Source organism: Myodes glareolus, chromosome 25 (genome assembly GCF_982192425.1).
Source record: "Myodes glareolus chromosome 25, mMyoGla1.1, whole genome shotgun sequence".
In the NCBI taxonomy this organism is placed as follows: Eukaryota; Metazoa; Chordata; class Mammalia; order Rodentia; family Cricetidae; genus Myodes; species Myodes glareolus.
This window is the reverse complement of record NC_142050.1, coordinates 11590802-11616768: the sequence shown is the minus strand read 5'-3', so window position 1 is coordinate 11616768 and position 25967 is coordinate 11590802. Positions and strand designations below refer to the sequence as shown.

At 36.5% G+C, this 25967-nt stretch overlaps 1 protein-coding gene across 1 annotated transcript in view; it reads left to right on the top strand.

Moving 5' to 3' along the window:
• The first annotated feature begins 692 nt into the window (after positions 1-692).
• Positions 693-25967, top strand: part of Vwde (von Willebrand factor D and EGF domains) — an 84847-nt gene continuing 59572 nt past the window's right edge. The window contains exons 1-6 of the mRNA XM_087901628.1: positions 693-759; positions 5175-5359; positions 8822-9053; positions 15911-15976; positions 18298-18545; positions 24329-24418. Of these exons, the coding sequence (XP_087757754.1) occupies positions 693-759; positions 5175-5359; positions 8822-9053; positions 15911-15976; positions 18298-18545; positions 24329-24418 (888 nt within the window). The remainder of the gene's footprint in view (positions 760-5174; positions 5360-8821; positions 9054-15910; positions 15977-18297; positions 18546-24328; positions 24419-25967) is intronic.

Below are 25967 nucleotides of genomic sequence, written 5' to 3'. Positions count from 1 at the left end.
AAGACAAGATCTCCTGAGTAAATTGGGAGCATAGGGACCTTGAGAGAGGGCTGATGAGGAATGGAGAAGCAGGGAGGGGAGCAGAGAAAAAATGTAGAACTCAATAAAAATCTGTAAAATTTTAAAAAAGGAATGCATTTATAACCAGATGCTGATGTCTCTTTCCTGTAATCCCGCAACTCAAGAGGCCAAAGCAGAGCATTGTGAGTTCAAAGGCAACCTGAGTTAAGTTGTGGCACCGTGACACCAAAGAACAAAAAAATAAATAAAAAATCAAAATTCCAGACCTTAACAGAACAGTCTAGACTTCTTGGAAAGAATACACGGGAGGACTTTCTCAGTATTTTAGGACAGCAAAACCCTCTGTCAGAGCTACATCCCAGAGATCCTGGCAGGCTATGGTAATGCAAGTGACATTCTAGGTAAAGCCATTTCAACTCCCTGCTGGATGCTGCAGGTCCCCTGGGACAGTTTGGGCGTGGCTTTCAGAGAGGAGCTTAGCCAGGGTTGGGAGGAGAAGTCTGGGGCTGGCGCCAGGGTTCAGAAGTCTCACATAGAAGGACTGGCTTATTGCAGACAAAGGTCTTGCAGCTCCGCTGAAGGCTGAGCGGAAACAGACTTTGAGACAGTTTAGGGAGTGTAGGGCTGAGGCCAGGTTCTCCCCATCTGTGAGACGCGCTGGGACGCACGTGATGCCGGGCGGAGCATGGGCATGTCTGGTGACCGCACTGATGCTCCTGGTCCTGGGGGAAGACCAAGGTAGGTGACTGGAGAGGGTAGCACAGAGGCCATCTGTAGCTGCGCATGAGAACCGGCTTTTCTGCTGACTCAGCGGTGTACCAACTTCTCCTTGCGTTTACTTTTACCCTCAGCAGCCGGAGCCCCCTCTTCCTGAAATGTCTTGATAATTTGCTGTTGTGTTTTTTTGTTATTTTGCTTTTATTTTTTCTTAATTCTCTGTGGATCTCTTGATATTTAAATTCCGTTTAATTTGCTGCAAGAACCTTTGCCGAATCTGCGGGTACTATACAGGAAAGTGGGTCCGAATTAGTTAGAAACTAATGAGCTCCACTCCCAGGCCACTTCTGGAAACAATTGGAGAAAGTTGCATCTCCGCATAGTCCACTGGGCTAGTTCTGTGTATGCTAGCTTTCCCATCGTCTGGTACAGTCAGTTTGCTGCTGCCAAAGCGAACTCGATGGATAGAATACACTCTCCCCCTTCATCAAACCGTGACAGAAAAGTATACAGTAGTGATCTTAATGACACAAAATAGAGCCACGTTCCGCAGCCTGTCTGAACTTCTTTGTGCTCCTACCTATCAGAATATTTTACACAAAAGGTCACTTGGTCTTGTAAGTTGCTTATTCTTTTTAAGAAGTAAGTGACATACACAGCTACCCCCTGCTTGAAGAAAAGCCACGTGCACAACTCTAAAGGTTGAAGATAAAATCGTCTTTGCGTCATCGTGTCAATCTTGAGCACTTTTATTGACGCAAATTTGGTTTGAAAGAGGACTGAGGGAAAAGCAGGCGCTTCCCCACGTGAATTTCTTTCTAAAAATAGCATCAACACTCTCTTTATTTCTAGAAGCGCATTTCCTTAACCAGGTGTCACTCTTCTGTGGCTTCTTAGGTTTGCCTGGATTTAGCAGGTGTTGAGAAAAGGCTTTTCTTAAATGAGTGTGATATTTGTACATATTCATAGGCACAGAACTGTGTGATTGCATCCAGGTACAGGGTGCATAAAGGGCAAATCAGTCAATACCACCTCAGGCTTATTAAAGCTGTTTTTTATCATTGTTGCTATGGACCTTTGAATTCTTCTCTTTCTAGTTCTTTATAAAGTATTTGACACATTTGTGTCAACTGTAGTCATCTTATTGTGCTGCAGAACATCATAATTTATTCCTTGTAGATATTTACAAGTCAATTATTTCATCAACTTTTCCTCCCCCCTCCCCCTTCCTAACCCATAGAAGAAATGATATAAATAACTTTTAAAACTCACAAATAAGTACTAAATATGCAGCCATTATATCTCTAGAAAAGGTTTGTAAACATATTTATTAATACATTCAAATATTTAGAAAGATGCTTCAAAGTTTACTGTAAATCACATTAAAAGCTCTATTGGTGTGCATCATAGACCATACATACCACTCGCCTAAAGTGCACTGTGGTATTACATCCACATAGCCAGAGATATAGTCATATATCTATGTAGATAGATAGATAGATAGATAGATAGATAGATAGGTAGATAGATAGATAGATAGATAGATAGATAGATAGATAGATAGATAGATAGATATAGTTATAGTCAGGATTAGAGTCAAAACAGAAAGCCGTGCCTTTGGATATCAAAACTATTATTTCCATCTACCTTCCTGTCTCCCCTTCCATAGGCAATCACTAATCTGTTTAAGTGTTTGCCGAGTCTTATATGTTACATAAACAGGATCATATTAAAGGTATCATTTTTCATATAATACAATATTTTACAGCTTTAACTTGATACACTATGGGTCAGAACATTATTTGTCTTTGAGTTCGAAAAACATGCCACTGCTAGGAGAAAGTGGATTTTGTGTGTGCATTTTTCTATTGATGTATTTGTGTTTCTTCTGTCTTTCTGTTCTTATAGATAATGTTGCTATGAACATCCCTGTACAAGTGTTTATATGAACACATACTTTTATATTTTCCTAGAAGGAGATTTATTGAGTCCTACTTAGCTATGATTGACCATTTTTAGAATAGTTACTACCTCCCCAAAGTGGCTTCACTATTTTATTCTCCTATAGCATACAAAGGCTTCACTTTATTCACATACCTGCTAACACTTGACATAACCTGACATTTTGATTTTAGCTAACCTAGTGGATGTTAGCTGGTATATCTTATTGTGGCTTGATTTGAATTTCCCTGATTAATGATTTCAAGCATGTGTTATTCGTATGTTATATTGACATTTCACATGTTCTTTGTGAAGAATCCGACTTAGATCTTTTCCCCTAAAAATAAATAAATAAATAAATAATGAAGTCTTGACTGTTTTGTTGATTTATATGAGTTCTTGGCATATTTTGCACTCTATTCTCTTACTACCTGTATAATATGTAATTATTTTTCCCATTATGTCTGGTGGATAGTCTTTTTGTTTTCTGCATGCTTTGCAGTACACAAGCAATTTTTGTGTTTTTTGTTGTTTTTTGTTTTTGTTTTTGGTAGCCCATGCTTGTCTCAAACTCTGACTCCTTTCCTCCTCATCTTCAGCAGGTTGGGGTTGGAGGTATGCATTGCCATATGACATATACCACTACATGGAGTTTTAATTTTTAATGAAGTTTGATTTCCATTTATTGACATATTTCTGAAATAACTCTCAGTTTTAGATAATCATGATCTTGCCTTTTGTAGTAAGCCAGAAAACAATCTATGATTAAGTACCAAATGTATCAAAAGTTCATTTGCATATTCTGCCACTGGGTACCTATCATTTATAACCTGACACATTCTCTTAAAGTATTTGAAATTTAAGTAGTGAATATCTCATTATAAAATTGCTTAATGGACCTAAATAACATCAGAAAGTAGATGAAGAAACAGGACTGTAAACTTATACTAAGCTCTGTTTCCAGCAAAATACACTGAGGCTCTTCTGGAGAGAGTGTCAGTCAAGTCAGGACACTGATGACTGAGAAGGATTTGCAGAGCTATTCATTCAGTACTTGACCAAGATAAGCTTGCCCTTACACAAGAGTCTAGACATCATCACAATGCTTGGTTACCTCTGGATAGATTCTACAGCCAAGGCTGGACTAAAACTTTTGCAGGGTGGCTTTTTCATTATGAGTGTTCTTTAAACTTTCTACTCCACATTCTGTAAGAGACAAGTACATTTTCAAGAAATAAATTTTAAAATTATCTAAAAATAGGAATTACTATTATTTCTATTTGCTAAGGATTTTCTCAATAAAATGAAGTGAAATAGAATTCTCATTTAAATAATATACACTTCTCTAATATTGATAATGTCACATAGTAATGTCCCCTGCAATTATCCCTCCTGCTGCTTTGGAATAGGGAATATTATTCAAAGCAGCATAAGAAGAAATGTGAGAGATATAAAGAAACTGAAGGAGAAATAATACATAGAATTAAAATAGACTTATGTGTTGGGAAAATTGCTAAGTGGTTAGACCACTTGTTATGCAAGTGTAAAGACCTGAGTTTAGATGTCCAAGGCCCATGTAAATACCCTAAAAGCAGCCTGCACACACTTGCAAACATTAGAACACACATCACATTTCCATGCACGTGGGAAAAAAATAAACTTACTGAGTTTCTTCTAAATAAAATCATATTGAAGGTAATAGGATCAGTAAAAATATTTCTGTAATTCATGTAAATCGCATTACTATTGCCCTTTAGAATAATGTCTTTAATTTTTAATTATGTGCATGTTCTAATATTAAAGGCTTTAGAATTTTTAAAAGAGTAAATGAAATTATGGTGCATATGCTTATTAAAATATTTATCATTATTATTAATGATAATTATCAAAGTTATTAGAGTTATGGAGGTGAAATTCTTCCTAAAAATGTGCGTCTATGGAGGAGCAAAACCCTTGCAGTGATTTTAAAATCTTGTAGTAAATACAGGAAACTTAGGTGGCAGGCATTTCACAGTTGCAAAGATAAGAATGTCATTAAAAATTAGTTGAGCATTCTACTGTCTAGCAGAGGTAGGATTTTAATGCTTGCTTTACAGAAAATTTGTTCAAGGAAGGCCAGTAATGACATTGACATCTAGAGGGCTTGACCCAAGAGGAATCCTTTCAGGGTTGGTGACTTGTGGTCACCACACATTTTAATTCAAGAGCACACAACTCTGTTACTTTCTCTGCTCAAGTCAAATAAAAATAAAGACCTCAGTGCTAAAGTGTCTCAAACACACATTGTGACTGGCTTTTAGTTGCTTGTTGCAGCTACAGAAAGCGCAAGCCAAGTCATCTTTGACTTGCTAGATGTCCCTGATACTTTGATGGCCTTTTTTGGCGTGTGCAATAGTGAGTTTATTTGCTTTCTTTGGGAAAGAGAATCTTTTTTATTTCTTTATTTGAAGACTTACTATGCTGCTAAATGCAAGGCATGGATATTTTCTGTCTAGCTCCAGAGTGTTCTCCTGGGGGCCACCAGTTTCTTCGGAGTCCTTACAGAAGTGTCGACTTTGACTCGGTGTACCTCCAGCATTCAGCTACTCAAGACCTGATCTGTGACCATTCTCTCATTCCTGGATGGTACCGATTTCTCATCTTTGACAGACCCGCTGAGATGCCAACCAAATGTGTTGAGGTATGTTTTCCCCTTACTGAAGTGTTACCTTCATTCTTGGTAGATTGACTTAATTTGAAATATTCCTGTAATACCTAGTTCAATGGTAATGGCTATAATAGAAATGTTATGCTCCATTTAGTCCACGAGTGTTTTTGAAAAATAATATCTTAGATAACTTCCACAGCTGAGAAACACAATGTAATAGAAATCATTCTCCACCAAATTATGTGCAACAGATATTCCTGGTTGTCCCATTAGAAGGCCAAGGAGTTAAATCTGAACATAGACCAGGGTATATAACTGCAGGAAAACTGCCATTAAGGAATACTGTTGAATTTTTGCTTCAGTGCTTCTTAGTTGCTGCCTGGCAATTCCTTTCTTAACTATGGACTCTTATATATGTCAAAACCTACAAGCCCATCACCTACTATTCCATAACTAAAGAAAACAGATTGTCAGTGAAGTTTCCATGTTTTTCAGTGCAACATATGTGATTTGCATGGTGTGTGTGTGTGTGTGTGTGTGTGTGTGTGTGTGTGTGTGTCTGTCTGTCTGTCTGTCTGTCTGTCTGTGTGTGTGTGTGTGTGTGTATGTGTGTGTGGAGAAGCCAGTTGATATTAGATGCCTTCTTCAATTGTTTTCCACTTAGGTTTTGAAGTAGGATCTCTCACTGAATCAGGACCTCCCCAATGAGGCTTGACTGATGCGTCAGAAAACCCCAGAGATCATTCTGTCTCTAAATGCTCAGTGCTGCCGTTTATAGGCAGGTTACTTGTGACCAGTTAGGGTTTCATTCACCCCTGTTATTGCTATTATAATCCTATCCACATAATCTACAGAATATGACTTAAGTCTAAATATTGTAAAACCCTAGTTCTTCAGAACCTCTGCTTGTGCTTTGAAAATAGTGAGAAAGTATTTGGACATGACATTTGTTTGACAACTAACATGTTCTTTCACTGTGGTTATTATAGATAGGTAGCCTCATTCGATTTCACAGTGAGACTTTGAGGTAGCTAATGCACCTCATTATAAAAATGTGAATGTAAATTTGAGTCATGTAACCAAAGTCATTACAATTAGAAATAGAACAATATGCAATATTGCCAGAGATGAGTTCTTTGACTTATCACAAACCTCCACTAGCTCCTCAGAGGGTTCCAAGTACTGTGCAGGCACAAGCAACTTTTGGGTAAAATATGTATCTTTAAACTAGTATTGTAACCTTAAATAATTATGCTCAAGTTGACATTCATCACTAATAACTGCGCTCTGTATCTCTCTGTATTGTACTATTCTTAATTTTTAATCTAGATATATAAGATCTGTAGTGAGAATACATTACACAAAAAGACGTCTTAGCAAAATATTGTTTATCTTATTGTCATATATATTTCAAGAGTTATTTAGATGTGAGTTTTTCTTCCTCAACACTAATGTAAAAACAAAAAACTTCAGAAAAAGCATTTATTTTTTAACAATGTTTAATGTAAATTTATGTCAGAGCTATCTCATTTTTTCCTTTTTTTCTTTATTTACCATTTTAAAAAATCACTTTTGTGACATTTTATTGGAAAGAAACCAAAAGTCATTAGAATTTGAAAGTAAAGTTTGAGATCAATTTGGGAGTAATCACAACATTGTTAAGTATTTATGCTCTCTTCCTTTAGCTCATTTAGTTGATTCTAGAACCTTACAGACATGTGAAGATGAAACTGGCTTTGCTTGGGTTTCCTGAAGCTCGGCACATGAGCACATATCATCACGCTGTCTGTGCTGAAGAAGTGTCCACCGCCTACATGGTCTCAACAGTCAAGTGGTTCCCCACCCCCACCCCACAGGATGATATATGCCTGTTGAAATACTTTTCTGTTCATTTGATGTGAAGTAATACACACGAACCCTAGGAAACAGAGCAAAGAAAGGATAGGCATTACAGCAGTGTTTTCATCATTAACATCTTCTTACTCTTTCCTCTTATTTATTTTGTTTGCAACATACTTTGTAGATAAATACACTATTAACATGCTCCTATATTGCAAATTATTTCATGTTATTTTTGAAATAATACATAATCATAGTAACTTTAGAATGTTTAAATTTCTTATAAGTAAAATTAATGAAGACATCTTTTAAGACTTTGAAAATATGTTTAATCTATTAGATGTGATGATAATATTTGTTATTATAGCAATAGATAAAAAATACATCTCTTAATACTGCATAATCTCATACATGTATTAGACATTTGTATTTCTTCTCTGAATTATGAATTTGTGGTATTACAATTTGTAAATGAATAGAATTACATGAATAAAATAAATATAATAATATAACAATGAATCATAGCATAGTAAAAATACTATTTAAAAATGTTTTTCTTATTTAGTTCTTATTTAGTTTGTATTTTGGGATTGTTATTTAATTGTATCTATCAACCTTTACTTTTAATCATTGAGGTAACATGATTAACAACCATACCCTAGATAGTGATTATTACTTATTTCTACTTGGATGTTACATTTTCATTTACATTTTATCTGAGCTTTTTAAGACCTCTATTCCTACCAGAGAAGGATTCTGGGAACCTTGCCCAAAGTCATGTGCCTTTTGGCTCTTCTCAAAATTGAGGTTTTTACCTAGCTTTATATGCTATTGAATTACATTTTTCTACCTGGAAATAATGTTGATAGTAGGCCTCAAACAATGCTTTAATTCCATTTTCCAAGTTACTAAATTATTTTTCTATATCGAATTATAAATAATACCCTTTTTCTCCACTGTTATTTGTTGCACTTCACTCTGAATGAATATCAAATATACATTATCTCTAGCAATTGTCCAAAAAATCTCTAAGATCATCTGGTATTGTGCTGTATATTAATACACTTTCAGTTTAACTTGTCTTGTTTTATGATGTGTTCACTGTTTTAGTAAATTATTTGAAGTTGAATTTTTCATTTATAAAACAAATGTAAAATAAAAGTATATACATTGAACAGGTCATATTAACATTAATTAATATTACATTTATTTAGTGTTCTCTAAATATACTTTTCCATGCAATAGATATATAAGTGGTTTGGTTTTCTTAAAAGATTTATTTATGTGTATAAGTGTTTTGCTTGTTATGTATTTACTTATACAACATGCATGCTGGGTTCATCTATATGTATGTACTTACACAACATACATTCCTGGCTCCCAGAGAAGTTGGAAAACGTTCTGGGTCCCGTGGATTTGTAGTTAATGGTTATGAGTCACATTTTGAATGCTAGGATCCGAATCTATGTCTTCTGCGAGAGCAGCACATGTTCTTAACTGCAGAGCCACATCTCCCGCTCCAATTTATTTAATTTTTACACTCATTGATAATTTGAGGATTACATTAGATTTGAAGATTATTAAAAATGTACAGTTTTTTATATGTATGAAATTAATTGGATTTTCAACTTCTATTTTCCCTGCTATAAATAAAAGATGAACCACTGTGGAACTCAGGCCCCCATCTGGCTATCTCTGAGTGGTTCAGAAAAGCTGCCTCTTCCTGGAGAGATCAAGCAACTGACAGCTTGTGCCACTTGGCAGTTTCTGTTTAGCACTGAAAAAGACTGCTGCCTCTTTCAAATCCCCGTGTCTGTAAGAAACTGTGGAGATTTTTTTGTGTACTTGCTGCAACCCACGCAGGGATGCATGGGTTACTGTGCTGAAGGTAAGAGAACGTCAGTAATACATCTGTACTCTGGACAGGTTGTACTGAGCTAGCAGGAAACTTGGTCTATCATTTTTGCTAAACCGAAGCTAACATTCTAACTTCAATTGTACAGGTTTGTTTACAGATATTTATTAGTCTCTTAAAATGCTCAAAAGTTTATGTTGCTGTGATCCTGTTAAAGAAAACTTACTGTGCATAATGCTTGAAGGTCTTAAGAAACATGATTTCTTTTTGCCTTTCCCCTCTCCAATTGAAACATGACAGATAATAAGAAAAGGTGTGAAGTCCAAAGAAAATTTGGACTTCAGTATTATTTTACTTTTAATTAGAAAAACTTAATGAGTCTTTATACAGAGCCAGGAATTACTTTAATCCCTGGTGTTGGTTACTGTAAAGATCAAGATATGTATGATCTCTTCTGAAGTGGAAAAGCTCAAACAAGTCAAAAAAGAAGCTTGATGTAACTCTCAAAGAAGAGAATGAATAGCTATGTATTCCACATGCAAAGTTCCCCTAAAGAAGAGTTTGCAGTCATGTTTGTAATGTGTTTGTATCTTGGAGTACTTGCTTAGCATTTACAGTTTTAATCCTCAATAATACAAAAACTATAAAACAAGAACAAACAAACAAAACAATACCAGATAGTATTTTCAGTTTCTGTGTCGCCTAGATTTTTGTCTTTATTTTTTGATTGTGGTCTGGACTTCAGAACTTGTTTGCAACTCTCAGTGTATAGAAAGGAAAAATCTCCAGTGGTTTCACAGAAAAGAGGGTTGCAAGATGCCATTCTTGATTGGTGCTAGCATTCCTGGTGCTAGAACAGGGGCTACCAGGCATTGTCTGTGAGCTTGCAATAAGGACTCTAGATACCACAATCTTCTCAGAAACCAACTCCTTAACCTCATCGTGAGAAAATTTGTATGATACCAGATTAAGAAGCACTCTAGAGAACACATGAATAATATGTTTCAGAAGTAACAAGAGCAAGAAAATTACAGATAAGAATGAGGAACTTGCATAAACTGGAGAAAACCATTCTGAGTGATGCACCATGATTTCCTGGAATGGATACTGGAACAGAAGATAGCATCAGAGGGGGAAATTTTTTTTTGACTAAATTAGTTCTAAAGTCAGTTTCCTAATTTTGACAAATACATCCTGGTCTTATAAAGTGCTGACATTTGCAGAAGATGGTTCAGAGATGGGGTTGTTTTGTGCTAAAACTTTTCTTGTGTGAATTTAAAAGTCTTTAAAACTAAATATTTATAATAAAGCAAAATATTTGTTTATTTTCTATCATGTATTACATCCCCACTGAAGTTTTCCCTCTCTTCTCTCTTCCCATTCCCTCCTCCCACCTCTTCTCTCCCCCTCATCCACTTCCTTAATTTTCCTTCAGAAAAGGGCAGGCCTCTCATGGATATTAACCAAACATGACACAGCAAGTTGCAATTCAGACTAGACACATCCCTCCTAGTAAGCCCGAATGAGGGCAACAGCCACAAAGGCAGTCAAAATAGTCAGAGTCAGTCCCACTCTTGCTAATAGCTGTTCCACAAGAATGCCAAGTTATACAATATTAGCATATTGGCAAAGAATCTAGCTCAGGCTATGCTGGATCCCTGATTTTCAGTTCAGATTCTTTGAACTCCTATGAGCCCTCGTTAGTTGATTCTGTGAGTTTTTCTTGTCGTGTACCCAAGCTTCTGGCTCCTATGATCCTTTCTTCTCCTCCTCTGCAGGATTACCTGAGCTTTGTCTAATTTTAGGCTATGGGTTTTTGCATCTATTTCCATCAGTTGCTGGGTGAAGTCTCTCTGATGATGAGTAGACAAGGCATATGAGTATGATAGAATATCATTAGGAATCATATTATTGACATTTTGTTTTTGCTGGTCATATTTGGTTTCATCGTAGGTCCGAGGGCTATCCAGCCTAGATTCCTGACCCTCCAGGTAGTATCAGGGGTGGGCTTTCTCTCGGGGTATGGGTCTCAGACTGGATCAGTCATTGGTTGGCCATTATAAGTTCTGTACCACCTTTACCCCAGCCTATCTTATAGGCAGGACAAATTGTTTTTCAAATGTTTTGTGGCTGGGTTGATGTCCCAGTCCATTCACTGAAAGCCTTGTCTAGTTAAAGAAGATGGCCAGTTCAGGCTTCATATCCCCCACTAATAGGAGTCTTCACTAGGGCCATCCCCTCAGATTCCAGGGAGTTTCCATTGCACTAAATTTTACCTTACCCGCAAATGTCCCTCCAGTACCAGTTGTCTCTCCTCCACTCCTCAAATGTGATACTCCTATTCCCATCACCACCCAGGCCCAGTCCACCTGAAAAGTATATTCCATTTCTCCTTCCCAGAGAGACACATGTGTCTCCCTCAAGCTCTCCTTGTTACTTAGCCTCTTTGGAACTATGGATTTTATCACTATTATCTTTTACTTTACTTATGGACAGTTATAAATGAGAATAGCTATTGTAGATCAGGCTGGCCTCAAACTCACAGAGATCTGCCTTCCTCTGCCTCCTGAGTGCTGGGATTAAAGGCGTGCGTCACCACTGACCGACTGGCTGTTGGACATGTCTTAAGTGCTTCTCAGCAATTTGAGATTCCGTGGTGAGAATTCTCTGTGTAGATCCCCATTTTTATTTGGATTGTTTGTTTTGTTGGTGTCTATTTCTTGAGTTCTTTATATATTTTGGGAATTAGCCCTCTGTCAGATGCAACATTGGTGAAGATTTTTATTTCTTTTTGTAGACTGCAGCTTTATCTTCTTGACATTATCCTTTGTTTTACATAAGTTTTTCGGTTTCATGAGGTCCCATTTATTAAATGTCAATTAAGTGCCTGTGCTATTTGTATTCTGTTAAGAAAATTTGTCTCTTGTGCCAATGCATTCCGTGGTATTACCCTCTTTCTCTTCTATCACAGGTTCAGTGAGTCTTTTTTATGTTGATGTGTTTGATTCACTTGGACTTGAATTTTCTGCAGGGTGAAAATTATGGATCTATTTTCATTCTTCTACATGTTGACCTCTAGCTAGACCAGCACCATTTGTTGAAGATGCCTTGTTTTTTCCACTGGCTTCTTTATCAAAACATAGGTGTCCATAGCTGTGTGAATTGATATCTGCATCTTTGATTTGATTCTGTTGATCAAAATGTCTGTTTTTATGCCAATACCATGCAGTTTTTATTACTATAGCTCTGTAGTAGAACTTCCAATCAGGGATGAGGGTACCTGCATGTCGCGGACCAGCCTTGACAAAAATACCTCTTGCCAGGGTAGAAGCATGGGGATTTAGAAAATTTTAGTAAAGGATATGAAGACATGAAAGAAAATAATAAAATGGAGAAGCATATAGGATAGTATCGGGAAGAAATTCCAGTGAGTACTGGAATTCACCCTTCCAATTACTTTAAATACACCTGACCCTCCCAAATAGGAGTAGGACAAAAAACTGCATTAACATGATACAAGGAAATGAACATACCAATTGAAGGTCACAGGCTATACCTATAATTAAACATTCTCTTGCTAGACTCTTGACCAAAGCAAGAGGTAGGCAAACCACTCCTTGGGTGGATTCTAGTGTTATCTCCATAAAGGAACTGGACCGTTATTCAAATCTTTAGACTTTTGTTTGACATAGAAACACAATCCTTCTTTATTCCTGAGATATAAGGTTAGTTTACTTGGGTTTAACTACAGCTTAGAATCTGCCTGGAGAGCTGGGTCTGAGCTTGTCTGTACTGGCTCTCAATTTAATACACTTGTAAAAGACAGAAAGAAGAAAAACTGCTTGTAATAGAAGCTTAACAGTAGAACTGACAATACTAGAGAACAGATTAATATATTTTGAAGCAGGATTGTATTGCATATACAGTAATTTTTGTAAGAGACTTGAAAGTACATACCAATTTAAACCATGAGACTTACTGCTTTTATAGTCTGGAATGAGATACAATGAACAGATAACTGAGATGCTGGTGGGGGGGCACCAGTAGTCCTGTTTACTGGTAGAAATTAGAAAGAAGCTGAAAGGGTCACCTTGGTTGGTGGGAGACCGTATAGGTTGAGAGACAGACAGCTACATGATGCAGAGAGGCAAGTTTATTTAGTGAGTTATGGAGGGAAAAGGGAAAGGGGAAAGGGGAGAAAGCAGAAGAGGAGAGAGAGACAGAGAGAGAGAGGGAGAGAGAGAAAGGAGGGAGAAGAGAGAGAGAGGGTTAGAGGTAAAGAGAAAGGGATGGGGTAGAGAGGAAGAGACAGTGGTTAACCTCTTCAGAAGAGAGATGGAAAGAGAGAGAAAGCATAAGATGGAGGAGGCAAGATATCTACTTCCCTCAGTGGAAAGGGAGGGGTTCAGAGAAGACGGGGCTTGTTTCTTAAAGGGACTGCGTATCCAGGTGACAGACCAGCAAGCAGATCACAACACTTTGTAAGAGAATGTGAAAATTTATCATGATATACCTCATCCTGAGTCATAAATCAAGAAAACACTATATTTTTAAAAATGAAATAAATTTAAATTGGTATTCATTGATCATAAAAATTACTAATTAAGTACCTCAATTTAAACATCTTGAGACTAAAATAAATATAAATGAGTATAATATCATTTCAAATGTATTTTATTAAAGATTGCCTGAATATCTGAGAGTAAACCAGTCCCACTAGTCAACTTTACAGACCAGGTTATAGTAACACACACCTTTAATCCCAGCAGCCACCCTAGTTGCTATAACAACCAGGCAATGCATGCCTGTAATCCCAGTGGTGCACACCTTTGATCCCAGTCCAAGAGAGGAATATAAAACAAAGATGGGGTAGGGGAGGGGAGGGACAGCTCTCAGATACACTCTCCTTCTGAGATTCCAGGTGGCAGGATCACCATTTAAGACTGAGTTCGAGATAAGAGCCAATGGCTAGCTGTTTTGCTTTTTGGATCTTCAGGTTGAACCGCAATTTCTGATCCTGAGATTTTATTAATCATGCTTCTAATGAGACTCAGAACAATAAGGTGAAAAAATAAACAGAATAGAAATTATTAAATATATTCACATACGCAACAGAAAGTTCAATGACTTTAATCTAGTTCTTTGAGTAATTCAGTGAAAGTTATTATTCTCTACCCATAACTTTGGTTTAGAAAAGAGCACATTGGGACCAGCCATGCAGACCAGCCATTTAGAGCAGCCATATGATTAGCATGCTGAAAAACATAGATTCAGTCCCTAAGAACATGCATGTAGGGAGGTGCAGGAAGAGAATATTAGCAATATAACTAAAGCAAGACTCTGAATCAACTAAGCGAAGTGCATATGAGCTCACAGAGACTGAGCAGCAAGCACAGAGCCTACACAGGTCTGTACCAGGTCTTCTGTGCATATATTACAGTTATTAGCTTTGTATTTTTATGGGACTCCTAATTGTTAGACCCCTTGAGTGGGGTTATCACTTTTGTGAATGCTCTTGGTTCTCTTTTCTTCTTCATTGGTTGCTGGGTCCAACTTTGATATGACAGTTTTTTTCTTCATTATTCTATTTTATTTTGTCATCTTTGGTTCTTATCTCTTAGAAGCTAGTTCTTTTCTAATTAGAGACAAAAAGGGAGTGGATCCAGAGAATTGGGGAATGTGGAAAAGAACTGGGAAGAGTAGACAGAGGGAAAAGTATAACAGAATATATTGTATGAGAAAAGGATCTACTTTCAAAAATAAAGAAGAAAACCAGAAAAACAAAAATAGAAAAAGAACTCCAGAAAAAAGATTCAACAGGTAACATGAGAACCCAAAGAAAAGTGTAATTATGAACAAGTATTTTAATACTTTGACATCTTAAGAGGAACTTGACAAGTTAGTTAAAATATGTACACAGTAACAGCCATTAATAGCCAATAATTATAGTCCTATTCAGGAAGTTATATTTCTAGTTCAATACAATTTCAAAAGGATCACCCAGGAACCAGGTTGTTTTTAGAAGAAATTTTCCAAACATAGTAAGTAGAAATAATAATAGTTTCATCAAGAAATTCTGGATAAATGGTGAAGGAAGACTCGTTCTTAGAAGATCTAAGCTCCTGTGAAGCCACTATTAATCAAAACAACCAAACACAGACATAAAAATACAAGAATATTATAGAAGCTGTAAGGTGAAAATGCTCAACAATCTTCCTGGCACATAGGTGGCTCAGTTCACATGAGGTTTATAAATTTGAGGTCAGTCTGTGATACATAGCAAGCTCCCACTAAGACTGCACAAATAAACGAGGCTATTTTGAGGAAAAAAAAAGTCATGACCAGGTCACAGAAATCTCCTAAGCCAATAAATCAGAATTATTGTCTGCATAGAGTACCTATAAACTGAACAATTATGACTAAAATTTTATAAATATCAATGTTCATTTTTGTCAAGGAAGTCTCTCTAAAGTCCTTTGGGTAATTATCAGAAAAAGAAATATCTGCGTTATGTTAAGACTATATTTAGTATCAAATGAAAATGCCAAATTGTCCTACAAAGTGAAGTGACTTGTCACTTTGTGTTTCAATAAGAAATAAAGACTCCTGCAGCCCCAGACTTTGAAATTATAAGTGTGCTTTGATATTTAATCAAATATCTTTCTCACCAAAGGAGGTACTTAATACAATCACTGATCATCAATCATTTCTGTTTGATCTTATCCTTAAGATAAGGAGAAAAACCCTTATGAAAAAAATCCCAGAGAGAGCAACTAGGAAATCCTACGTCCATGTTAAAACATACTCTCCTTAAGAACTGTTCATGGATATATGTGCATTTAGACATTTATGGTCATTTAATTAAATATACAAAATTTAATCTTTTGCAGCTATTTCTGATGTGAAGTTACACACATGTAGCCCTGGAGAAATAGAAATTGGAGGTGACTGTATTGGTGTGTATGGCTTTGGTTTTTATATAATGTAGTTACAAGACAGTGACTTCTGTGAATATGTTTGTTTAGTGGCTTTAATTTAATCTTGGATTATACAAGCACGACCAGCCTGGTAGAAATCAGCAATAACAGTAACTTATTTATTATGTGTGTAGAACATATCCCTGAGGCTGGCAGAAGCACAGAGTTAAAAACAACTGGAAATATTGGTAGATTCATTCACAAGAAAATTTGTCAATTAAACTTATTTTCATAAAATGTATATGTACTTACTGTTTTAATTTCAAAAATCTGCCTTCTAGAACTATTAAAAGACGTGTGAAACACAATAGTTAAAACTATTTTGTATATGTGTGTGGTTTTCATGACAGGCTCTCATTTAATTAAAGTCTTTAATTAAAGCCTGTGTGTAACCCTGGCTGTCCTGGTCCTCACTCTGTAGACCAGGCTGAGCTTGAACTCACAGAGGTCTGCTGGCCTCTGCCTTCCAAGGGCTGGAATTAGAGGCCTAGCCCACCAACCACTGCCTCATATTCTTTTATAACATGGAAAAAATATATTTAAAAATCTGTAAATAAGCCAGCATACTGGTGTGCATCTTCAACCACAGTTGAAGCAGGAGGATTGTTGTAAGTTTCTGTCCAGCTTTGACTCCATAGAATAACCCTCCTCAAAACAAACAAACTAAAGGTAGTCATTTCATTGTGTCCACAGACAAATATGATTCCCTACATTAGGAGTTTTCATCTAGGTACTATAATTAATAGCTCTGGGTTGATTCTCTGTTCTCTTCTGGTTGCAGATTGGTTTGCAGGCATCTTTCCCAGTAAATCTACTATCAAACAATCATGCTGTCTCAAAGTTTCTGCCTCATTAGAGCCTGTGATTTAAATTTTTATTATTTCTTTTAGTTTTTAGGTTCTAATAGTACAGAAAAAAACAGTATCCCTTAATCATTGTAACAATAAGCACATAATATGATTATTGATGTACTATGGATATTAGGCATCTCCTAACTAGGTATCAGTATTAAAGAAATAAAACTCTTTTCCTTTTTGAATAAATACATTTCAGCTGGTGCTGGAGCTGTACTGAGTGATACAGAGACTTTCAAGTCCTGGATCCAAATCCAGAATCTCAGAAAGCAACAGACAAGCTCATTTACTTAACTTTTTTAATTACTTATTTTCTCAAATTGTGATATTTAAAACTTTTGTGCAATTACTTAGAAAAAAAACAAGCTATTCAAAACTGCAGAGAATTTAAAGCAACATGAGTGAAAAACTCCCTGTGAATATGGTCACTTCACTTAAGGAATTACAGATATTTGTATCTGGGCCCACTTTAATATCCACATTTGGGAGGCTGAGACAGAGGGACCAAACTTCAGGCCAACCTGAGCTAACCTACAAAGACCTTTCTTCAAGAGACTTCAACATATTTGTTGTTATTAATTTTGTTAATTGTAAAGGAATCATTTGCTCTTAGTCATTGGGATATGGTGTCTAACAAAATGACGCTTGAAAGAATCTGAATTATGTTTTCTCTATAGAAAGGACTTAACACAAGCTTTCCAAAATCTGCAGATCTGGAAGGACAACTTTGTAATTATCACAAAATAATAATGGATATAATAAGAAAATGTGAATTTCAGAATAATTTTTAAAGTGTCAAGCAAAATTTTATCAGTAGGATATTTTTCTATTTCTAAAACAAAACAAAATTCTTCCAAATTCTTCAATTTAACTTTGCAAATACCTAGAATTATAAAACAAATTGTTAACCATTCATATGGGTCCTAGAAGAAAATTCAGAAAAATGGTAAGAGTCAGAGAGTTGTCTAGGACTTCAAAATTCACTGCCAGCATAACCACTATGCAATGAAACCCAAGTTAGGATGAATTGAGCAAATTGTAAAATACATATTTGATTTGTTGTTATGGTAAATAGTTATCTTTAAAATAAGAAGTTATACTGCCTAGTGACTAAATTTCATTTGTTCTGTAGTTTAGAAAAGTGATTGCGTAAGGAATGTGAACCATTTCTCACAATCCAGGCTTTGCACGATTCTGCACAATTAACCTAAGTTTGAGTTAAGTTACCATGCTGTCAGCCAATATGCATAATAGTTTAAACACAAGCCTTTCCCTTTGTTGCCTTCTAGAAAATAATCATTTCTCCAAATTTGCTTCCCTGTCTTCTTAAAGTAAATCTCAATGCTAACACCAGTTTAATTATCATTTTCAGTTCCCTTTTTAGTAAGGTTGTTTTCTTTCTTCAGGATACCTGACTTCTTCCTCCCTGTGCTTTCCTCCCACCAGGCTGGCTCTCCACAGTATCACCTCCTCCGCCTCCAGGCAGTCCGAAGGTGACAGTGGAGCTAGTTGACTCACAGGTGTTCTGTAGGTGTGCTTTTGATGTTCCCCCCATGAACAACTCAGTAGGATTCCTCATAGCCTGGTCTAGGCTTTCTTCCCACGAAATCAAAGAAGAACTCAGACAAGAGAGCACTCTTCAGGCATTTTCCCTCTTAGAATTTGATGGCATAAATCTCAGACTAGGAGATAAGGTATGTAAAACAAACGATCAAAACCTTTGTATATTCTTATCACGAATATATTTATTTTCAGAATTGGATGATTTAAAATTGTTTTTATTGAGTTATATATTTTTATCCATTCCCCTTCTTCTCCCCTCCCCTTCTACCTTCTCTGATGATCCCCACAATCCGTATTTACTTAGGAGATCTTGTCTTTTTCTACTTCGCATGTAGACTAGATTCATTTATGTCTCTCTTAGGGTTCTTTTTTGTCCAGGTTCTCTGGGATTGTGATTTGTAGGCTTGCTTTTCTTTGATTTATGTCTAAAGTACACTTTTAAGTGAGTACATATGATATTTTTCTTCCTGGGTTTGGTTTACCTTTCTCAATATGATGTTTTTGCGATCCATCCATTTGCCTGCAAATTTCAAGATGTCATTTTTTCTGCTGTGTAGTACTCCATTGTGTAAATGTACTGTATCTTCTTTAACCATTCTTTGGTTGAGGGGCTTTTAGGTTGTTTCCAGGTTTTGGCAATTACAAATAATGCTTCGATGAACATAGTTGAGGACATGTCCTTGTGCTATGATTGAGCATCCTTTAGATATATACACAAAAATGGTATTTCTGGTTCTTGAGGTAGGTTGTTTTCTAATTTCCCAAGCAGCTGTTCCAGTTTGCACTCGCACCAGCAGTGCAGAAGTGTTCCCTGTACCTCATATCCTCTCCAGCATAAGTTGTCATCAGTGTTTTTGATCTTGGCCATTCTTACAGGTGTAAGATGGAATCTCAGAGTTGTTTTGATTTGCATTTCTCTGATGGCTAAGGATGTTGAGCATTTCCTTAAGTGTCTTTCAGCCTTTTTAGATTTATCTATTAAGAGTTGTCTGTTTAGGTGTGTAACTCATTTTTTTATTGAATTATTTGTTCTTTTGATGATGGATATCTTGAGCTCTTTGTATACTTTAGAAATTAGACCTCTATCCAATGTGGGGTAGTGAAGATCTTCTCACATTCTGTAGGCTGCCATTTTGTCTTGTTACTCCAAGATATTTCATGTTATTTGTGGCTAGTGTGAAAGGTGATTTTTCTCCAATTTCTTTCTCATCCCATTTATCATCTGTGTAAAGGAGCTACTGATTTTGTTTGTTTTTTGTTTGTTAATCTTGTATCCTGCTACATTATGGAAGGTGTTTATGAGTTGTAGAAGTTCCTTGGTAGAATTTTTGGGATCACTTATGTAAACTATCATATCATCAACAAACAGTGAGAGTTTGACTTCTACTTTTCTGACTTGTATCCCTTTGATCTCCTTTTGTTTTCTTATTGCTCTAGCTAGAACCACAAGTATTATATTGAATAGAAATGGAGAAAGTGAACAACCTTGTCAGTGGAGTTGCTTTTGAGTTTCTCTCCATTTAGTTTGATGTTGGCTGTTGGCTTGCTGTATATTGCTTTTGTTATGTTTAGGTATGCTTCTTGTATTCCTGCTCTCTCCAAAACCTTTATTATGAAGATGTGTTGTGTGTTATCAAAGGCTTTTTCAGCACCTAATAAGATGATGATGTGGGTTTTATTCATTTATTTTTTAGCTTATTTATATGGTGGATTTCATTGACAGACATTTATATGTTGAACCATCCCTACGTCTATGGGATAAATCAATTTGGTTATAGTAGATAATTTTTCTTATGTGTTCTTGAATTCGGATTGCAAAAAATTTATTGAGTATTTTTGCATCAACCTTCATGAGTGATATTGGCCTGTAATTCTCTTTCTTAGTAATGTCTTTGTGTGGTTTGGGTTTGTTCCTTTTCTTTATTTTTTCTAATTTTGTGGTGTTCAGGCTTTCAAAATATGACCTGATGATTCTCTGGATTTCCTCCCATTTCTTGTTATGCCCCCCTTTTCATTACTGATTTTGTTAATTTCGATATTCTCTGTCTGCCTTTTGCTTAGTTTGGATGAATTTTTGTTTATTTTCTTAATTTTTTTTGAAGAACTGAGTCTTCTTTGAATCTTTGATTCTTTGTATTGTTTTCTTTGTTTCTATTTTGTTTATTTCAGCTCTCAATTTGTTATTTCCTGCTCTCTAGTCCTTCTGGGTGAAGTTTGTGTCTTTTGTTCTAGAGTTTTCAGGTGTTCTGTTAACTCACTAGTGTGGAATTTTTCCAGCTTTTTTGGTAGATATTTAATGTTGTGAATTTTACTCTTAATATCGCTTTCATTGTGTCCAATAAATTTGGGTATGTTGTGTGGTAAATTTCACTGAATTTTAGAAAGTCTTTAATTTCTTACTTTATTTTTTCCTTGACCCAGTGGTGATTCAGGTGAGCATTGTTTAATTTCCATGTGTTTGTGGGCTTTCTGAAATTAATATTGCTGTTCAATTCTAATTTTGAGTCATGTTGATTCAATAAGATACATAGCGTTATTTCATTTTTTTTTGTATCTGTTGAGGTTGAGGTTTGCTTTATTACCTAGTATGTGGTCAGTTTTTAAGAAGTTTCCATGAGGTGCTGAGAAGAAGGTATATTCTTTTATGTTTGGATGAAATGTTCTATAGATGTCTGTTAAGTCCATTTGAGTTATAACATCTGTTAGTTCCCTTATTTCTCTGTTAAGTTTCTATCTTGCACACCTGTCTAGTGGTGAGAGTGAGGTCTTGAAGTCTCCCACTATTAGTGTCTGGGGTTTAATGTGTGATTTAAGCTTTAGTACTGTTTCTTTTACATATGAGAGTGACTTTGTATTTGGGGCATAGACGTTCAGTATTGAGATTTCCTCTTGATGGATTAAGACTACTATGAAATGTGCTTCTTTGTCTCTTTTGATTGATTTTAGTTTGAAGACTATTTTGAGATATTAGGATAACTACACCAGCTTTTTTCATAGGTCCATTTGACTGGAAAAAAATTTTCTTACACCCTTGCTTTGAGGTAGATCTGTCTTTGAGGTTGAGGTGTGTTTCTTGTATGCAGCAGAAGGATGGATTCTGTTTTCAGATCCAATCTGTTTGTCCGCATCTTTTTATAGATGAGTCCATTTTTATTAAGAGAAATTAATAACCAGTGATTGCTCATTCCTTTTATCTTAATATTTTTTGTTGGTAAGGTTATTGTGTGTGTGTTTCGCATTATTTGAGATTTGCTGCTGTAAGATCGTCTATTTTCTGTGTTTTTGTGGATGTAGCTAACTTCCTTGGTTTGGAGTTTTCCTTCTATACTTTGTGTAGGGCTCGGTTTTTGGCTAGGTATTGGTTGGATCTGATTGTGTCATGTAATATCTTGTTTTGTCCATCTATGGTGACTAAAAGGTTTGCTGAGTATAATAGCCTGTCTGGGCTGGCATCTATGGTCTCTTATTATCCACATAACACTTGACCAGGACCTTCTGACTTTCCTTGTTTCCGTTTTGAAGGCCGGTGTAATTCTGATGGGTCTGCTTTTTTATGCTACTTGGCTCTTTTCCTTTGACGTTCTTAATATTCTTTCTGTTTTCTGTGGGTTTAGTATTTTGATGATTATGTGGTGAGGGTACTTCATTTTTTTTTGACCCACTCTATTTGGTGTTCTGTAAGTTTCTTGTATCTTCATATGTATATCTCTTTTTTTTTTGGTTGAGATAGTATTTTTCTATGATTTTTTGAATATATTTTCTGTGCTTTTGAGTTGTACTTCCCCTTTTTCTATTTTTATTATTCCTAGTTTTGATCTTTTCATGATGTTCCAGATTGTCTGATATTTTGTGTTTAGCTTTTGTTAGATTTAATGTTTTCTTTGACCAATGAGTCTATTTCCTCTATTGTATCTTCAGTGCTTGAGATTCTCTTTCCTACTCTTGTATTCTGCTGTTTATGTTTGCATTTGTGGTTCCTGATTGTTTTCTCATAAACTTTGTTTCCATAATTCCATCAGTTTGTTCTTTCTTTATTGTCTCTATTTTGGTTTCCAACTTTTGATTCATTCCTTTCATCTGTTTCATTGTATTTTCTTGAAGGGATTTGTTGATTTCTTCCAATTTTTTTGTTTGTCTTTTCTTCCATTTCTTTGAAGGAATTTTTCATTTCCTCTTTAAGGGTTTCAAATACTCTTCTATAGTTTTTTTTAGGTCATTTTCTTCTGCCTCATCTATATCGGGGCGCTCAAGTTTTGTTGTTGTAGAGCCATTCGTTTTTGTTGGGGTTGTGTTGCTCTTTGTGGTGTTGAGTGTGTTCTTGCCTTGTCTACCCACCCATTTCTCTGATTGGTGTAGTTGTGGCTGTGTCTCTGGTGGTCAGTCTTCCAGGTATCAGTGAGGCCAAAGCTCAGATGGCTGTTCCTTGTGGTGCAGTTGGAGCCACGATTTCAGTCACCTTGGAAGTCACTTGGTATTCCTGGAGGTGGCTTGGTGCTACTGAGGGTCACTCTGTAATCCCAGAGGTTGTACAGGCCTACTTCCAAAGGTCTCTTGCTTAGGCCTTCTTCCAAAGGTAGTGAGGGGCTGCGGGCAGGCCTGCTTTTCGCCTCACCCGGCTCTGGCACGGCTAGCTTAGTCCCGGAAATAACAACACACAAATTGTATTCATTTAAGCACTGCCTGGCCCATTATCTCTAGAGAGTTAGTTACTGACTAACTCTCATATCTTGATATTAACCCATTTCTAATAATCTGTGTAGCACCATGAGGTGGTGGCTTACCCAAAAAGATTCAGCATGTCTGACCTGGTGGCTGGCTCCATGGCTTCTGCCTCATAGCCTTTTCCCCAGCATTCTGTTCTGTTTACTCCACCTACCTAATTTTCTGTCCTATCAAGGGGCCAAGGCAGTCTCTTTATTGACCAATGAAAATAACACAATAGACAGATAACCTTCCTCCATCATTCCACTGAGGTTGCTGGCTAGGGTCTGGTCTTACAGTGGTCCCTAGCTTGGGCCTGCTCCAGCAGAGGTCTCTGGTTCAGGCCTCCACACTCTGCAGTCACTGCCTTGTACCTGCTGCTGTGGATGTGGCTGACTCTGGCCTAAGGCCTACTCTGGCAGAGGTTACTGGTTTGGTTCTACTCCCATGGAGATCACTGACTCAGGCCAGAATTGAATTTTTACATTAAATGCTGAAGGCTTCTTTTGTCCTCAAATTATAAAGCAGTAGGTTCCTGGTTTTTGTATTTTTCTGCTTGGCAATTGTGGTGACTCTAGGAACAGATAGAAGTGTCAAAAATGTACATTTGGTGACTGAGAAGATCTTTTAAACAACTTGCTTATTATCAATGAATCTTCAAAACTCTATGTCTCTTTCAAGTTTTAAAATTATCTTTTATATATTGGAAATTAATGTTTTAATTTTTCAATGTTCATACCATTTAAACTACTTTCTAATGTGTATATATATATGAAATAAAAAGTACACTGTACTATATATTGAGGTTCAAATAATTAATATCTTATGACAATATTTTCTCAAATTTTAGACATGTGAAATGTTTTGGTTCTTTACACCTTTAATTTAATTTATTTCATTTTATCTTATGTGTGAGTGTTTTGTCTGACGTGTGTATACCATGTGTGTGTTTGATGTCCATGCAGTTCAGAAAGTTTATTGGATCCTCTGAATCTGGAATATTTGAGAGCTCTGAATCACCATGTGAGTGCTGAGATTAGAACCTGAGTCCCCTGACAAGAACAATAAGTGATCTTAACTGTTGGCCCTCTCTCTAGCCCCTGTTTCTCAATTTGATCATTTACTAACAATTTAATAAAGGATTTAAGGATAATAATCTTCATGTTTCTTTATAATGTCGCTACTAAAAGATTTTTCTTAACTGTATTAATAGATATTCTGCAGTGCTTCCATATTTTTATTGGAGAAACCAGACGTACAAAGCATAGCTGTTGAAAGCCAGGGATTTTTTGCGGGAATTAAGGTATGTAGCAGTAAGTATGAATAAGAAAGATTATTTGCTGTGATTTTTCCATGACGGTTCTTGAACTTTATCAGAAAGTCTGGACTAAATTATCAGCATTTTTTTTAAAGAATAACTGAATAATTCTCATATATAACAAAGCTTGAAGACACATGTAAATAGGTTGAATTTGGGGTGTTCCTTGGCTTATGATGGCTTTATATCCCAGTAAACTCATCATAAATTGAAAATAGTGCAAATCAAATATCATTCAATGCATTTAAGTTCCTGGCATCATATCTTAGCAATGAGCACACTGTGGAATATTGGATGTTGACCCTTGGTGAACCATGGCTGACTGGGAGCTATAGATGGTTGCTAATACTTTTAGCATCATGAGAAAGTATGCTGCAGAACATTGCTAGTTTCAGGAAAGACAAAAATCAAAGTATAAATTCTACTGAATGTAAAATTGTACACTGTGTTAAGGCAAAACTTCATAAGTCAAGCCATCATAATTAATGGACTTGTGAGAAGGAGGAAGTAAAAAAAAAATACCTCAAGTCAGAATAAGCTAAAGGCTCTATTTTCGTAAGCCATTCTACCAGATCCTCTGTTACATATTATAAGCAGGCCACTGTTTGGTTATTGTGCCTGCTTGAAGACAGATACCAGCTGAAGGGCTAGCACCTTGAACTTCAGTAGAAATGACTCACAGTTCTGGGCTTTTTGCTATGCCATAACTGCTAACTAAGCAACATAATTATTCTTTTGGTTGCTGCTGGTCTCACTGGATCAGAGTGATGACTGATTCCGACAGGTAAGAAGAAGTGGCAGGAGAGCACGGTCAGTGGAAAGTACTGAACACTGTTAAGAGGTGGAAGCTGGAGGGCAGCACTGTGGGATCTCACTCATGGAATTTGAGGATGCATTGGATTCATTTCTTGTTCAAAGACAATATAGGAAATTGGCCAATTGTGAGAACAGGACTCAGGGATAGGATAAAAGCTTTTGTCGAGCTAAAGTCTATGTGTACTTGCGTAGAGTGCAAGAAGACTGGGTTACATTGTCAGATGAACCAGTGGTGGGAGAGCAAGCAGAACTCTGACCCTGGGAACACAGGAGCCTTTTGTTCTGCGTTGGTATACACAGTTAAACAACGTCAGTGGTTCGCCACTGGTGCGGGAGAATTGTCTGTATTCTGTCAATCATGTTTTAAATAAACGCTGATTGGCCAGTCAGGAGGTGTAGGTGGGAAAACCAGACAGGAAGTAGAAATGATGCAAGGAGAGCAGGAGAATTCTGGGGAGGAGGAAGCTGATTCCTCCCACTCCTGCCCAGGCCATCAAAGCAGCAGGGTGTGATCTGCCCCACTGAAAAAGGTACAGAGCCACATGGCTAAAATAGATCAAAAAAAAAATGGGTTAATGAAGATGAGAGAGTTAGCCAGTAAGAAACCAGACCTAAAGGACCAATCAGCATTATAACTTACAGAGTCCTGTGTGGGTGATTTTCTCTGGGACTAAACAATTGTGGGGACCTGGTGGGAGGACAGAAAAACCCACAAACA